At 41.9% G+C, this 16074-nt stretch overlaps 1 protein-coding gene across 3 annotated transcripts in view; it reads right to left on the reverse strand.

Moving 5' to 3' along the window:
* Window positions 1-16074, reverse strand: part of PDLIM4 (PDZ and LIM domain 4) — a 409933-nt gene that overhangs the window by 36997 nt on the left and 356862 nt on the right. For all 3 annotated transcript variants that reach the window (XM_044277674.1, XM_044277675.1, XM_044277676.1), the window contains one exon: window positions 7844-8040. In XM_044277674.1, coding sequence (XP_044133609.1) covers window positions 7844-8040 — 197 coding nt within the window. The remainder of the gene's footprint in view (window positions 1-7843; window positions 8041-16074) is intronic.

Raw genomic sequence — 16074 nt, forward strand, 5'->3', positions numbered from 1 at the left:
AAAGAAGGAGTAGCCGCCGCAAAAAAACGCCACCTCCTCCTGTTGATTGACAGGGCCACCGAACGCTCTCCTCCTTCGGCTGGCCCTGTCAGTATTTCAAATCCCGCTCCTTTCTTCATTCGGCGCAGGCGCTCTGAGAGAAGGAGGCTCTCCTCCTCAGCACTCCCAAAGTGCGTAAATTCACATTTTTGCACCATAGTTTGTAAACGCTATAACTTTTACCCAAACCAATAAATATACACGTATTGCATTTTTTTAAATCAAATAAATTTAGAGAAAAATGTATATAGAAATGTAGTTTTAATTGAAACATTTAGTTTTTTTGCACTAGTTTTTTTAAACTAGTTTGTAAAATCGCTTTGTAAGCACAAGAGACATAAGTCTTCTATTTATTCTGTGCTGACCACTTCTTTATTTTTATTTTTAGCAATCAGCTACAAATTAGCAAATTGTATAATGAAGCTCAATGAATACCGTATGTTTCAATTAGATGAGAGCAAATATTTCAACAACCATAACGTATGTGGGAGATTAAAGAGATATGACAAAATGTATTTCGCTTCTGTATCGTTATACATCAGTTTTCACTTATTCACCATCATTTACAGGACAGGAGAACAATGCAGCAACATAAGGCTGTGGACATCTGCTGGATTAGATAACACTTATAGCCAACCATGAAAATTGTGCAAAATGTTACCCTCACTAGACTCCTGGCTGCCATGACAACCTCTCATGGGGGCAACTTAATGACATAACCTCTCTATCAGGGGCATCCATCGCATGACTATTTTGTCTGGTAAAATATTGCACTCCCAAACGGAAGCCTGATATTCTGCTCCTAAAATGGAGCAGAACAACGGAAAAAGGGTTAGCGCTGAAAAGGAGCCTTAGATGCCATGGTTGACTTCGCTATTTTGAATCCTTTTATCTCGCTTTGGCCCATTAAAGTCAATCTATGTTATACTTTTCAATAGCATTTTATAATATGCAGACGTATACCCCAAATAAAAGGACAAAAACACAATGTAAATGCAGCCTTAGAAAAACCACAGCTGAGTGGTGACCTAGTAAGTAAGACCTAATAGTCATGTATAAATTTATCAAATACATCAATACAGAGATATCTCCCAGCATGCATGCATGTCTTTTTGTCTGGCTGCATTCCGGCAATGAGGCTCTGACGGTTCCCAGCATTATCCGGCTATGCTGCCGGATTTCATAATGCTACTGTGAACATGAAAACTGGCTTCTACAGTATTTTATGGGAATTGTTTGCCTTCCTCTGGATCAACATTGCAGAATCATATGCTGATCTAGAAGCTGCTCCATACATTCCCTTCCAACATACAAATATTACGAGAATGGGTTAATCATTTTATAGAGCAAAATACACCATGCAAGGGGATCATCTGACTGCCGAATCCCACCACACTCTTTCATGGAAAATGTTTAAGTAAACCGGAGTTTAAGGCCTCATGCACACGACCGTTGTTGTTTGGGTCTGCATCCGAGCCGCTCGGATGCGGACCCATTCACTTCGATGGGGCAGCAAAAGATGCGGACAGCACTCTGTGTGCTGTCTGCATCTGTGGCTCTGTTCCGTGGCCCTGTTAAAAAAATATAACATGTCCTATTCTTGTCCGCGCTTTGCGGACAAGAATAGGCATTTATATTGCCGGCACCTGTTCCGTTCCGCAAATTGCAGATGGCAACAGAGGCGGCTTCCGTTTTTTGAAAATCCACGGTTTGCGGACTGCAAAAAACGGCACGGCTGTGTGCATGAGGCCTACGGTTAACAGTTTTCAAGACATCTGCAACCAAAAGCCACACTGTTGAAATGTCCTGCCTGCGTTCATACATAGGCTACAACTAAAGATGAGCGAATATACATTTTTAATCCGAATTTCAGGAAAAATTTACACCGAATCCGAATTTTCTCAGGCTTCGCTTTTCCCTAAAGTGGCTGCTGCATGTGTCAGGACATGGAGCAAAGAACTCTGGGATTGAGAAATGACCTACAATGCCATGCATGCAGCCAATCAGCAGTCAGCCAGGCTTGTGATGCCTCAGCCATCTTGGATTCAGCCATTTTCCAGTGTACTTTGTGCAGGGAGAGACGTCAGCAAGCGCTAGGGACAGTGGTTGAAAATACTTTAAAATGATGCTGATGAGACTTAATGGGAGTCATCTGGGAGAGCTAAAGCTCTTCTCTCACTGTAACTAGACTTGGAAAGAAGCTGGCTCTACCCAGGCCTGTGGGACACATAAACATATGAACTCTATAAACTTGTTTGTGGAACTGAGTGTTAGACCCAGGTCCTGTTAGCAAGGGGTAAATTAATGTGTAGCCCAGAAGGTCTAGGATTTAATCTGTCTTTTAAATTTTGGAATATACCTTGTGTCTGTTGTAATCACTTTATGTGCCATGTGTGCTATGAATAAAATGGAGACCAGTTACACCCATTACACCAGTAAATCCACTGTGTTGTACTGATGTTTATTCAACTGTCGAAACTGAGGAGAATGTGATCTCGGAAACTAAGTAACCTCCAACCTTTTACAATGTGCATTTAAAAAGTGTATGAATTCGTAATTACCGCCGCTCCTTACCAAATTGCGAGGAGTTGCCATTTATTTCATAACATCTGTGACTGAGCTACAGGATATACTAAATTTACTTATATTTCTTTGGATTCCTCTTTGACCTTTCCCTTAATGCCCTGGAGAGTAATTCCTGGTAAAAGTTCTGACCTGCCTCCAGTAATATGAAATATGCTCCTTTTTAGGGACAATATAGCGGTCTGGAAAGTATTACAGGGTCTATATGACCTTTGAATCTATTTTCAAAAGATGCTGCCAGTAATAGAATACCCGGGTCTATTACATTTTGTTCTCTCTGGTCCTCTGAAAGAATGGGACTCGAGAGGATTGAGGGACACTTAACAGCTATATAATTGTGGGAGCAGTAGGATCATAATTTTCACTAGAACACAGAAGCTGTTTAATATTCCTTACAGACATGATTTTATCCACAAGCAGTACATTTCAAATTTTATTTGTATGGTCTTCAATAAGACAAAGGTGCTTCTGTTGTCACCTGGAGGCAGAAAGGGCACAAGGGATCATTTAATCTCAGCATGTGTTTGAACAAAAGAAAAAAATGGGAAAAAAATGGTTAAGGTTATTTAAAGATTTTAACTGGGCTTGTACTGTTATATGGAATTATCTGTCATATGATTTGGGAGAAAGCCAATAAAATGTGTGAAAAAATCTGTAATTGTGTGACCCTTCTTTTAGCTGCATTGCAGTTGCAGCACTCATATAGTAGAAATGCAAGCACAAGCTTGATTAGCATGACAGAGAAAGATGACAGCATAGTAGATTAGATGGGTTGTACAGCTTTGAAGTTATTTTCAGCAGCCTCCTTCCCTGTCAAACTTGTAGAGGAAAACATACTTACCTGCTCCCTGCTGCTTGGTTTTGGTTCCTTCAGTGCACTTTTGGGCATGTCACTGTTGTGGCAAGTCATGGACTGTGGACAAATGGATGATGAAAGTAGAAGTGGCTTTCCTCACACAATTGTTCCTTAGGGATGTGCAGTGAAAGGAGGGCACACCCTGGTTCTGGGGCTCCTACTTGATGCTAGTCGGGGTGCCCGTGATGTTGAATGTTTGTATGGGTACAAGACAGGGGCATGTAATCAGTAAGTACGCCAGAGGTAGCAGAATAAACATCTGTCTTTACTAAAGCACAAAATAAGAGTTGTAGTACATCCAACTATAGCACACAGTTACTACAATATGCAGTGCACATCTCCGCAGATGGTTGTGTATGGATTTGAGCAGGGATAGAAATTTTCATACTCTTTCCTCTCTATTTCTATATTATCTTCCTGCAGAACCTGTGGCTGGCAATCTCACTATTGCAATTGTGCCTCTAATTCACAACTGAGGCATACAGGTTTTATGATCTGACCAAGTTGTGCCTAAGTGTGCAAGGTGTCTTAACAGTAGTTCCCTCAATGCAGTAAAGACTAAATAGCTTAAGTAGCAGATTTCTGAACCTTAATGTCTTAATCTTTCTGTACATCATCCAGAGATTAGTGAGACTCTGTATCTTTAGTCCAGTCTTGTGAGGAATGGAGTATGTGGAGTTGCTTCCTAACTCTTCCTCTCCTAGCTAACACCAGTCTAGAATTCTCTAGACTCAGCAAAGAGCGGATCCAGGATCCACACCCAAGCTTCCTGTAGGAGCTGTCCAAAGTGTATTAACTCCATCCATAACCATACTGGGTATACAGAGTCGGATGCGGACCCATTCACTTCGATGGGGCAGCAAAAGATGCGGACAGCACTCTGTGTGCTGTCTGCATCTGTGGCTCTGTTCCGTGGCCCTGTTAAAAAAATATAACATGTCCTATTCTTGTCCGCGCTTTGCGGACAAGAATAGGCATTTATATTGCCGGCACCTGTTCCGTTCCGCAAATTGCAGATGGCAACAGAGGCGGCTTCCGTTTTTTGAAAATCCACGGTTTGCGGACTGCAAAAAACGGCACGGCTGTGTGCATGAGGCCTACGGTTAACAGTTTTCAAGACATCTGCAACCAAAAGCCACACTGTTGAAATGTCCTGCCTGCGTTCATACATAGGCTACAACTAAAGATGAGCGAATATACATTTTTAATCCGAATTTCAGGAAAAATTTACACCGAATCCGAATTTTCTCAGGCTTCGCTTTTCCCTAAAGTGGCTGCTGCATGTGTCAGGACATGGAGCAAAGAACTCTGGGATTGAGAAATGACCTACAATGCCATGCATGCAGCCAATCAGCAGTCAGCCAGGCTTGTGATGCCTCAGCCATCTTGGATTCAGCCATTTTCCAGTGTACTTTGTGCAGGGAGAGACGTCAGCAAGCGCTAGGGACAGTGGTTGAAAATACTTTAAAACTTTTATTTTGCTGTATAGAAGCTCAGGGAAAGGATAGAGAGGAATCATTCCATAGTATTAAAGCAGAACAGGGTTCAGTAGGGGAGTTTACAGCCTGGGTAATAGGAACAATCATATTACACCTTGCTGCATGGACCGCGGATCCTAATTGCCATTAACAGGGTTTACTACAAGGAAATATTTCTACGTCTTATTTGCCCTTGTGCGGTGCAGTTATATGTTCTACAGTATTTTTTAGCTTGTATTAGTGGGGGAAAAAAAGGCTCATTAGCTGTTGTGTGGTGAAGTGAGAAAATTACAGCCCTTTTTGGCGTGTATTAGTGGCAAAAAAATATATTTTATTTGCCGTTCAGCGGTGCAGTTATATGTTCTAAAGCCCTTTTTGGCGTGTATTAGTGGCAAAAAAGATATATATTATTTGCCGTTCAGCGGTGGAGTTATATATTCTAAAGCCTTTTGTGGCGTGTATAAGTGGAAAAAAATAAGTGCCTATTCGCTGTTCAGTAGAGAGACTGACTCTTGTCAAGATGAATCGGGTGTCGATCAGCCAGGATTTCCACCCACCAATGTCTGATGCATCAGACAAGATCATCCATGGTGCCACACCAACAAAAGAGACCGGTTTCTTCTGGCTACCTGCCTCAGCTACTATTCTGATGCTGCCCCCTGCCTGATGCCACACATCTGATGCCAAGTGCTCCTTCTTTCACCTACCATCTTCAGCTGGTACTGGTATTGCCACCCACCTCCCCACCCTGTCACCGGGTTACTCTGTGGTCTCCTGACGCTGCTGCCACCTCCACACTATGTCACCTTGCCACTCTGTGGTCTCCTGATGCTGCCACCCCCACACTGTCATTGGGCCACTCTGTGGTCTCCTCATGCTGCTTCCACCTCACCACTATGTGATAGGGCCACTCTGTGTACTTCTCATGCTGTTCCCACCCTCCACACTTCATGACTGAGCCACTAGTTTGCCTTTCGGCCTGGCTGACATCATCATTTATTTTACCCTTCTGATCTGTCAGAAGGAAGGAAAAATGAGACACACAACGGATCCTGTCTGTGTAGCAGCTGTAAGGCCTGCATGACATGGTCTCTATCTTGCATCAGAATTATCTTATGATTTGGTAGTCAAAAGCAGGAGTAGGTACAAAACACAGAAGACATGCAAATATTCCATTCATGTGTCATCTCTGTTTTGGATCCACTCCTGTTTTTTTGCCTTTAGCAATACTGATGGATTACTGACCAAATATTGACCGAGTGAAGGCAGATGCTCCACAGACCCAATCCGTTTTTTTTGGGTTATTGTTCTGACAGATCCGAGGAAGAGCAAAATAATCAGTGACGTCAGCACAAACTTACTGTTGACACCCTTTCCACTCTGTCCGGGGGGGCTATACTTGTATAAGCGTTTAATAGAATAGGTTCTGCAGACATCTATGTGGAATCAGCTGCCAACTGTGTAAAAGGAGTGCGCTTCTTCTTGACACTAACATTGACCTGTAAGGCCGATTTCACACTTGAGTTATTTGGTCAGCTTTGACCCCGTAACAGCACAAATAAGTGATGTGTGCAGTAATTCTAAGAGCGACGCCTGTCGTCTGCATGTCATACTGACTCACAGTATTGTTTCAGTACCACAGAAGACTCCCTATGTGTGTTACTGCAATGCACAGTGTTCTACACCACTGTTCGGGCTCTCTGCAGCCAGGAAATAGCCGTTTTTTTTACACGATTCACCACAAATAAATTCGGATTGAACCTAATTTTTTTTTTTTTATTCGGCAAACCAGCAAATCGAATTTTTTAGAAATTCGCTCATATCTAGCTACAACATTTATTTTACTGTTTACAATACAAAGAAAATTAATAGTGAGAAACGTATGTTGTGTGCTTGTAGAAACTAAATTCACTAAGCAATATTTGGCAGTATCACTGTATACATAAAATTTCCTTTCAGTAAATGTACACATCCATATTATTCAGTGCAGATGGATTGGATTCCAATTACAAATATTCTATACAAAGCCATGTTCATTGGTGATTCCAGTATTCTGTAGATACATGTTCATTCCAAAGCTACAACCAGACTGAGATCTATACTCCACTCTGAATCTCACTGTATGTTAATCAGTTTATTTCTGTGAAGGAAATTTCAAAACACTTTTGAAATACTTTTGTGGATAAGGTTTAATTCTAAAATAGCTGATACTGAGTCTTCCCTATTAATCTACTGTTTATCAAAAGGGACATCTACATTCATGTTCTAGAAAGAACCATGGATCATAAGAGTGAGCTGGCTAAGGCTGCTTTCACACTAGCGTTCGGTATTCCGTTCGTGAGCTCCGTTTGAAGGAGCTCACGAGCGGACCCGAACGCAGCCGTCCAGCCCTGATGCAGTCTGAATGGAGGCGGATCCGCTCAGACTGCATCAGTCTGGTGGCGTTCAGCCTCCGCTCCGCTCGCCTCCGCACGGACAGGCGGACAGCTGAACGCTGCTTGCAGCGTTCGGGTGTCCGCCTGGCCGTGCGGAGGCGTGCGGATCCGTACGGATCCGTCCAGACTTTCAATGTAAGTCAATGGGGACGGATCCGTTTGAAGATGCCACAATGTGGCTCAATCTTCAAGCGGATCCGTCCCCCATTGACTTTACATTGAAAGTCTGGACGGATCCGTACTAGGCTATTTTCACACTTAGCTTTTTTTTGCTAAAATAATGCAGACGGATCCGTACTGAACGGAGCCTCCGTCTGCATTATTATGGGCGGATCCGTTCTGAACGGATCCGCCCGAACGCTAGTGTGAAAGTAGCCTAAAACGTCAATAGATGTAAATCACATATTTTCACCTTTGATTACATAAGATTGAAGATCTGGATGTGAACGTACCTTTGGGGAGAAGAGATATTGATCCTGCCCATGTGTGAAGACAGCTGTGATTCTATAGCATTATTGTTGTTGTTTGTGTAGAGTCTGGATGGATTGATGTACTGGGAGTTGACCATTGGTCGGACATCGCTTGGACTGCCTCGAGGGGAAACTGGTGCAGATCGTATGTTGTTAGCACTTTCCAATGGGAAAATATCCTAAATAATAAAAATGACAACACAAAAATATTATTACACTAAGTATTGCTCTAGCATAAAGTAACATGATGTCCAGTAGCATATCATACTGTTTCTGGACGATCCTAAGGCTGTTTTTTCTCCAAGGATTACATCAATTAGATTGAACCCTGACACGAGCATCAATATGCTGAACCACTGATTACAGTATTTCAATATTATAGTCTTGGAAAACCTCTTTAATAGACCTTCTTCAATTCCTATCTAGAATACACTATACAGTAAATTAAACTCTACTCTTCTATCTTAAATGAGAACGTTATATAAAAGGTCAGTAAACTTTGCATATGCTTTCAGTTATATAGATTTTGAGATACATTATGATTTTCGGTTTGAAAATGCCAAAATTATACTGACTTTCTATTTGTAGTTTGTGGGAAGTCAGATGACAGTTACACTGGTAGAGATAAGGTCTCAAGTCTGATAGTGGAGTTAAAATAAACAACTATCCACCCTTAACCACTTCACGACATCCGCTGTATACATGTACGACGGATGTCTGGTCTTTAAAGATGATGCCCACTCCGGAACGAGCGTCATAGCTAGCAGGTGCCTGCTGTTTCATACAGCAGACACCAGCGGCTAATATCCTTGACTGGTGGTAATGCCAGTCGGGAACATTTAACTTCTCAGATGCTGTGGTCAAGTGTGGCCGCGGCATCTGAGAAGCCGAAAACCCAGAGGCGTGCGTTTTTTTGCGGGCCGGACTGCCTCCCTCCGGAGTTAATAAAGGAAGGCATCCCACTGCAGTAATCAGCCTAAGCCTGTATTAGGATTCCAGGCTCATTGCTTGCATATTACAATTCAGGTAAGCAGGAGGCAGCACAGAATTGTAATATAGCTACAGCAATTGAAGGTGTTTGCTTAGTTTAGATAACACATCTCAGGAATCTCAGAAAGCACGAGTGTTAGGATACTTTCACACTGGTGTTTCTGGGTCCGCTTGTGAGATCTGTTTCAGGGCTCTCACAAGTGGCCCAAAACGGATCAGTTCAGCCCCATTGCATTCTGAATAGATAAGGATCCATTCAGAATGCATCAGTTTGTCTCTGTTCAGCCTCCATTCCGCTCTGGAGGCGGACACCAAAACGCTGTATAGTGCAATTGAAAACGGATCTGCCTCCCATTGACACCATTGACTTTCAGTGTAAGTCAAAACGGATCCGTTTGCATTATCATGAAAAAAAAAAACATTTTTTTTTTTTTTTGTTCATGGTAATGCAAACAGATCCGTTCTGAACTGATACAATCGTTTGCATTATAGGTGCGGATCCGTCTTTGCAGATACCAGACGATCTGCACCTAATTTTTCAAATTCCACCAAATGGAATGGAATTGTTTTCTCGCTTCCCACAAATAAATCCTACGTCCTTGTTTTCCATGTGTCTGCTGTCCCATCCTGACATCAGCAAGACACGTGACACTAACCAACTCATTTTCTACCTCCACATATTAAACATGCTTCTTGTAACTAAATGTATAACACAACTTCTGCTCCATGTCCATCATTTGTTATAGCAAAATTCATCATTCTGTTTATTGGTCTGTCAAACCATCCACCCATAACTGACACTACACATAGTGGAGTGGTTATTGAAGGGAAGAAAAAAAAAAGCACAGTGAGCTTGTGCGCCCTGTATTACAAGGCTCCACTACAGGACGTTGCCAATAACAAACAGACTTGCGTAATGGCATGCTAATAACTTGGAATAAGGCAGTTTGAAGTGAATGGGTCTGCATCCCTGATGCAGAATGCACACAGAACTGTGGCATTGTATTGCGGCCTGCAATTTGCGGGCCGCAATACGGCCACGGATCACACACGTTCGTGTGAACTAGGCCTTAGAGGGTAGAGTCCTGACCAAGTTTTCACCCCCAGTAGAAGAGGGTATGATCCCAATTGGGCCCCCTCTTGCCCTGGGCCCCATAGTAGTTGCATGGTCTGCCGCTATAGTAGTTATGCCCCTGGTATTCTAAAGGTGCACCAAACCGCATCAACCACTATGACCGTTCTAATACATTTTTAAACTGCATGTCTAATGGTCCTTTTACATTTACTGATTTTACAGGCAATTATTGGGAACAAACCCTTTATTCTAAATAATTGCCTGATTGTCAGAGGAGATGAGAGCTACATGTACTTGCAGCAGTCATTTGTCCCCATACAGATTAATTGTTTTTGGACAGCATGCTGCTCACACAGGACAATCTGGTGCACAGAAACACAGATTTTTGGAGCCAGGCCAAAAGACCCACTCACCTGATGAACAGACGTTTGCTTGTTTATTAGGTGACTGCTGGCTCTTTAACTGTACACATGCCAATTATAATAGTTAGCCCTATTATTGGTAAATGTAAAAAACTTAACTTTACACTCTAAATACAGTATTGATGTGGAGATCCCATTATACTAATCAAAGACACAGTAGCAATCTATAACATTTACATGAGATTTTTTCACACTTTCAGTCATTATCTGAAAAGAATTTGCCCTTGCATGAAATTTCAGCCCGATAATAATGTTCCCAGAAAGCTCTTTCATTCAATGCCTGGTTTTACTGAACATGTATGGCTAGTCTGAACCGTATCGACCAATGTGTACTAACATGTATGGCTGTGTTTGCGAAACTATCGTTCACAGGATGATCGTTTCTTCAGTGGTTGTTCAAGCATAATTCTACTTCTATTTAATATGTATGGACACCTTAAAGGAATCTGCCAACAAACTGTCCTAGAATGTGAGTAGGACTGATTGCCTCCACTTGCAGAGCTTTTCAGGGGGAGGTGACAGGTGGGATCTCACTACACTGCTCTACAACAGATGCTAATGATGTGATCCTGCCTACGATATGCCTACATGGCAGCCTAGCACACAAATACATAGTACAGTCGTGGCCAAAAGTTTTGAGAATGACATAAATATTAGTTTTCACAAAGTTTGCTGCTAAACTGCTTTTAGATCTTTGCAGATGTGCTCACACCTGCCTGCTGCCATTCCTGAGCAAGCTCTGCACTGGTGGCACTCCAATCCTGCAGCTGAATCCTGTTTAGGAGACGATCCTGGCGCTTGCTGGACTTTCTTGGACGCCCTGAAGCCTTCTTAACAAGAATTGAACCTCTTTCCTTGATGTTCTTGATGATCCCATAAATTGTTGATTGAGGTGTAATCTTAGTAGCCACAATATCCTTGCCTGTGAAGCCATTTTTATGCAACGCAATGATGGCTGCACGCGTTTCTTTGCAGGTCACCATGGTTAACAATGGAAGAACAATGATTTCAAGCATCACCCTCATTTTAACAGGTCAAGTCTGGCATTTTAACCCAATCAGCCTGACATAATGATCTCCAGCCTACAACAAGACGATTACTGAAATGATCTCAGCAGGTCCTTTAATGACAGCAATGAAATGCAGTGGAAAGTTTTTTGGGGGTTAAGTTAATTTTAATGGCAAAGAAGGACTATGCAATTCATCTGATCACTCTTCATAACATTCTGGAATATATGCAAATTGCTATTATAAAAACTTAAGCAACAACTTTTCCAATTTCCAATATTTATGTAATTCTCAAAACTTTTGGCCACGACTGTATATGCTACTGCAAGAGTGTATTGTGCAGTGAGGCCCCGTTCCACCCCAGATAGCTCTGCAAATGGAGGCAACCTGTGCTTCTCACATTCTAGAATAGGTTGCTGGAGGCCATTGTTCATTGTTTCACAAATACTACTTTGCTTGGCAGGTTAGGATTCTCCAGTGGCTTTAGACTTGTTAAAGCATTGATGTGCACTCTGCCCTGCTGAATACAGAAGATCAGGTGAGAGCCTGTACTCTCATCATATCATCAGCAAGCTCGCTGGGAAGCTTTCTGGAAGTACCTCTTTGCAACAAGCATGTTTTTGGACTGAGGCAGACAGATAAATGGTGCTGCTACTGCAATGCACTCCCACACAGTTACATAACCGATGCATAACCTTATGTACAGAGTCAGACAGTAACTGCATTTATAAATGTTCAGTACAAAATGCAATCCTTCATTCTAGAGATCCTGCCCAGGATAAAAGTGCCATTTTCTTCCTGCTAAGTGACCGCAGTAGTCACAATTCAGATCTTCCAGTTTCCTCTGCACTATGGAACATACAGTATATTAAGCATATTTTCATCTTACATTCAACAATCTATTACTAGTTTCCAGCCCAGACATTATCTTTAATCTAACAGGACCAGATACAAAAGGAAGAATAGCTATGAAAAATTGGGAGTTGTCTTCCTATTTCACATTTGCATTTGATTTTGTGCTTCCTATTATTATTTACCCTGTAACAGGTTATTTCTCAATAAACAGCTATTCGTATTTATTAGTCTATTATCCATAGATCTCATTAATGTTCAATTCATTTTACTGTATGGTCACAATCCAAACACCAAATTGCATATGATGTAATCGTTATACGACATTGGATAATGAGGGTCATAATTAGGGTTGAGCGAACCCGGACTATAAAGTTCGGGTTCGTACTGAACTTTAGGCTTTTTGGACCCCGGACCCGAACCCAAACATTTCTGTAAAAGTTCGGGTTCGGTGTTTTCTTGGTGCTTTTTGAAAAGGCTGCACAGCAGCCAATCAACAAGCGTCATACTACTTGCCCCATGAGGCCATCTCAGCCATGCCTACTAATGGCATGGCTGTGATTGGCCAAAGCAGCATGTGACCCAGGCGCTATATAAGCTGGAGTCACATAGCGCTGCACGTCACTCTGCTGTTACAAGTGTAGGGAGAGGATGCTGCTGGACTTGTGATTTCAGGGAGAGAATAGGAGAGAATCTAACTCAGCGATCTACCTAGAAATAGTCGTGTGGGTGCGGGACAAAATCGTTTTACCCTGCCCTGGGGCCATTGACCAAAAAAATAAATAACTTTTATATTTATAATCCTGTTAGGTGGGTGGAGACGGCAGCCATTTTATGCATGCTCAGTGCACCAGCACTGCATCTGAGCTTTTGGGACATTGCAAATCAACAATTTTTTGGGGCAAACTACAACATTTGGATTAGTCCGTGTGCAATTTTAGCTAGAAATAGACCCATTATTTTCTGGGGTTTGAAAAACACCTTTTTTTCTTCTTCAAAAAACAGTATTTTACAGATCTGCAAGTGTTAAATTCAAGTTTAATATATACAGCATTCATATTCTGTCAGCAAAAAAAGACTTTTTGGGCAATCTACAACATCTGTGTTAGTCAGTGTCCAATTTAAAGGGACACTGACTGGCCCAATAAGCATAATTATCTATATATATATATGCATGCACAGGTCTTCTAATGTGTATTAAAAACATATAAATACAGCAAACTCATGTTTTATAACCTGATGTCATCGCTCTTCTTTCTGCCCAAGGGGCGGCGTTTCAGCTTCACTTGTGCCCAGCCAGCCGCGCCTCAACCGCCGTTTTGAAGCGCCGCCCAGCTCATCAGTATTGACTTCGCTGGGCGGATTCTGCTGTCCCCAACGTTCGGAGATCCCATAGCTTTCTACTGGGCATGCGCGGGATCTTGGAACTTCGGGGACAGCAGAAGCCGCCCAGCGAAGTGAATATTGATGAGCTGGGTTGGCGCTTCAAAACAACGGTTGAGGTGCGGCTGGCTGGGCACAAGTGAAGCCGAAACACCGCCCCTTGGGCAGAAAGAAGAGCGATTACATCAGGTTATAAAACATGAGTTTGCTGTATTTATAAGGTGGACAGGGGTTATACTTATATGTTTTAATACACATTAGAAGACCTGTGCATGCATATATATAGATAATTATGCTTATTGGGCCTGTCAGTGTCCCTTTAAGCTAGAAATACACCCATCATTTTCTGGGGTTTGAAAAACACACATTTTTGACAAAAAAAAAAGTATTTTCCAGATCTGCAAGTGTTAAATTTAAGTTTAATATATACAGCATTTATATTCTGTTAGCAAAAAAATACTTTTTGGGCAAGCTACAACATCTGTATTAGTCAGTGTGCAATTTAAGCTAGAAATACACCAATCATTTTCTGGGATTTGAAAAACACACTTTTTTGACAAAAAAAAACACAAAAAAACACTATTTTCAGGCCTTGCAGCATCAGCATGTGTGACATTACATAGTCATATACAGTCGTGGCCAAATATTGGAAATTGGAAAAGTTACTGCTTAAGTTTTTATAATAGCAATTTGCATATACTCCAGAATGTTATGAAGAGTGATCAGATAAATTGCATAGTCCTTCGTTGCAATGAAAATTTACTTTATCCCAAAAAACCTTTCCACTGCATTTCATTGCTGTCATTAAAGGACCTCCTGAGATAATTTCAGTAATCGTCTTGTTAACTCAGGTGAGAATGTTGACGAGCACAAGGCTGGAGATCATTATGTCAGGCTGATTGGGTTAAAATGGCACACTTGACCTGTTAACCAGGGTGACCTGCAAAGAAACGTGTGCAGCCATCATTGCGTTGCATAAAAATGGCTTCACAGGCAAGGATATTGTGGCTACTAAGATTGCACCTCAATCAACAATTTATAGGATCATCAAGAACTTCAAGGAAAGAGGTTCAATTCTTGTTAAGAAGGCTTCAGGGCGTCCAAGAAAGTCCAGCAAGCGCCAGGATCGTCTTCTAAAGAGGATTCAGCTGCGGGATCGGAGTGCCACCAGTGCAGAGCTTGCTCAGGAATGGCAGCAGGCAGGTGTAAGCGCATCTGCACGCACAGTGAGGCGAAGACTTTTGGAAGATGGCCTGGCGTCAAGAAGGGCAGCAAAGAAGCCACTTCTCTCCAAAAAAAACATCAGGGACAGATTGATCTTCTGTAGAAAATATGGTGAGGACTGGGGCAAAGTCATATTCTCCGATAAAGCCTCTTTGCGATTGTTTGGGGCATCAGGAAAAAGGCTTGTCCGGAGAAGAAAAGGTGAGCGCTACCATCAGTTCTGTGTCATGCCAACAATAAAGCATCCTGAGAGCATTCATGTGTGGGGTTGCTTCTCATCCAAGGGAGTGGGCTCACTCACAATTTTGCCCAAAAACACAGCCATGAATAAAGAATGGTACCAAAACACCCTCCAACAGCAACTTCTTTCAACAATCCAACAACAGTTTGGTGAAGAACAATGCATTTTCCAGCACGATGGAGCACCGTGCCATAAGGCAAAAGTGATAACTAAGTGGCTCGGGGACCAAAACGTTGACATTTTGGGTCCATGGCCTGGAAACTCCCCAGATCTTAATCCCATTGAGAACTTGTGGTCAATCCTCAAGAGGCGGGTGGACAAACAAAAACCCACAAATTATGACAAACTCCAAGAAGTGATTATGAAAGCATGGGTTGCTATCAGTCAGGAATTGGCCCAGAAGTTGATTGAGAGCATGCCCAGTCGAATTGCAGAGATCCTGAAAAAGAAGGGCCAACACTGCAAATACGGACTCTGCATAAATGTCGATAAAAGCATTTGAAATTATATTTCACTACATCACAGAAACAACTGAAACAAAGATCTAAAAGCAGTTTAGCAGCAAACTTTGTGAAAACTAGAAAACTAATATTTTCAAAACTTTTGGCCAGGACTGTACTGCTGTCAAATTCAGTTGTTAAACAAACAGTCGTTTGGGCACAAAAAATTTAGTCGGCAGCCTTTGAAGCAGATGTCATTGTGAGATACACCCTTAATACATTTGGGTTACATTCAGAGATTTTAAATACCGCCATTTGGTGCACTAATATTGAATTCAGGCCTACAGAGGTTCAGGCCCTGTGAGATACCACCTCTACATACAGGGGTTTGAATTAGGCATTTGAAATACAGCCATTTGAAATATAGCCTTTTTGTGCAAAGATATATTTACTTCAGGACTACAATGATTCAGGGAGTGTGTGATTCACACCTATACATACAGAGGTTTGATTCAGCCATGTGAAATACAGCCATTTTGTGCAAAGAAATCTTTACTTCGGGCCTACACTGATTCGGGG

Source organism: Bufo gargarizans, chromosome 2, assembly GCF_014858855.1.
Source record: "Bufo gargarizans isolate SCDJY-AF-19 chromosome 2, ASM1485885v1, whole genome shotgun sequence".
Lineage (NCBI taxonomy): Eukaryota > Metazoa > Chordata > Amphibia > Anura > Bufonidae > Bufo > Bufo gargarizans.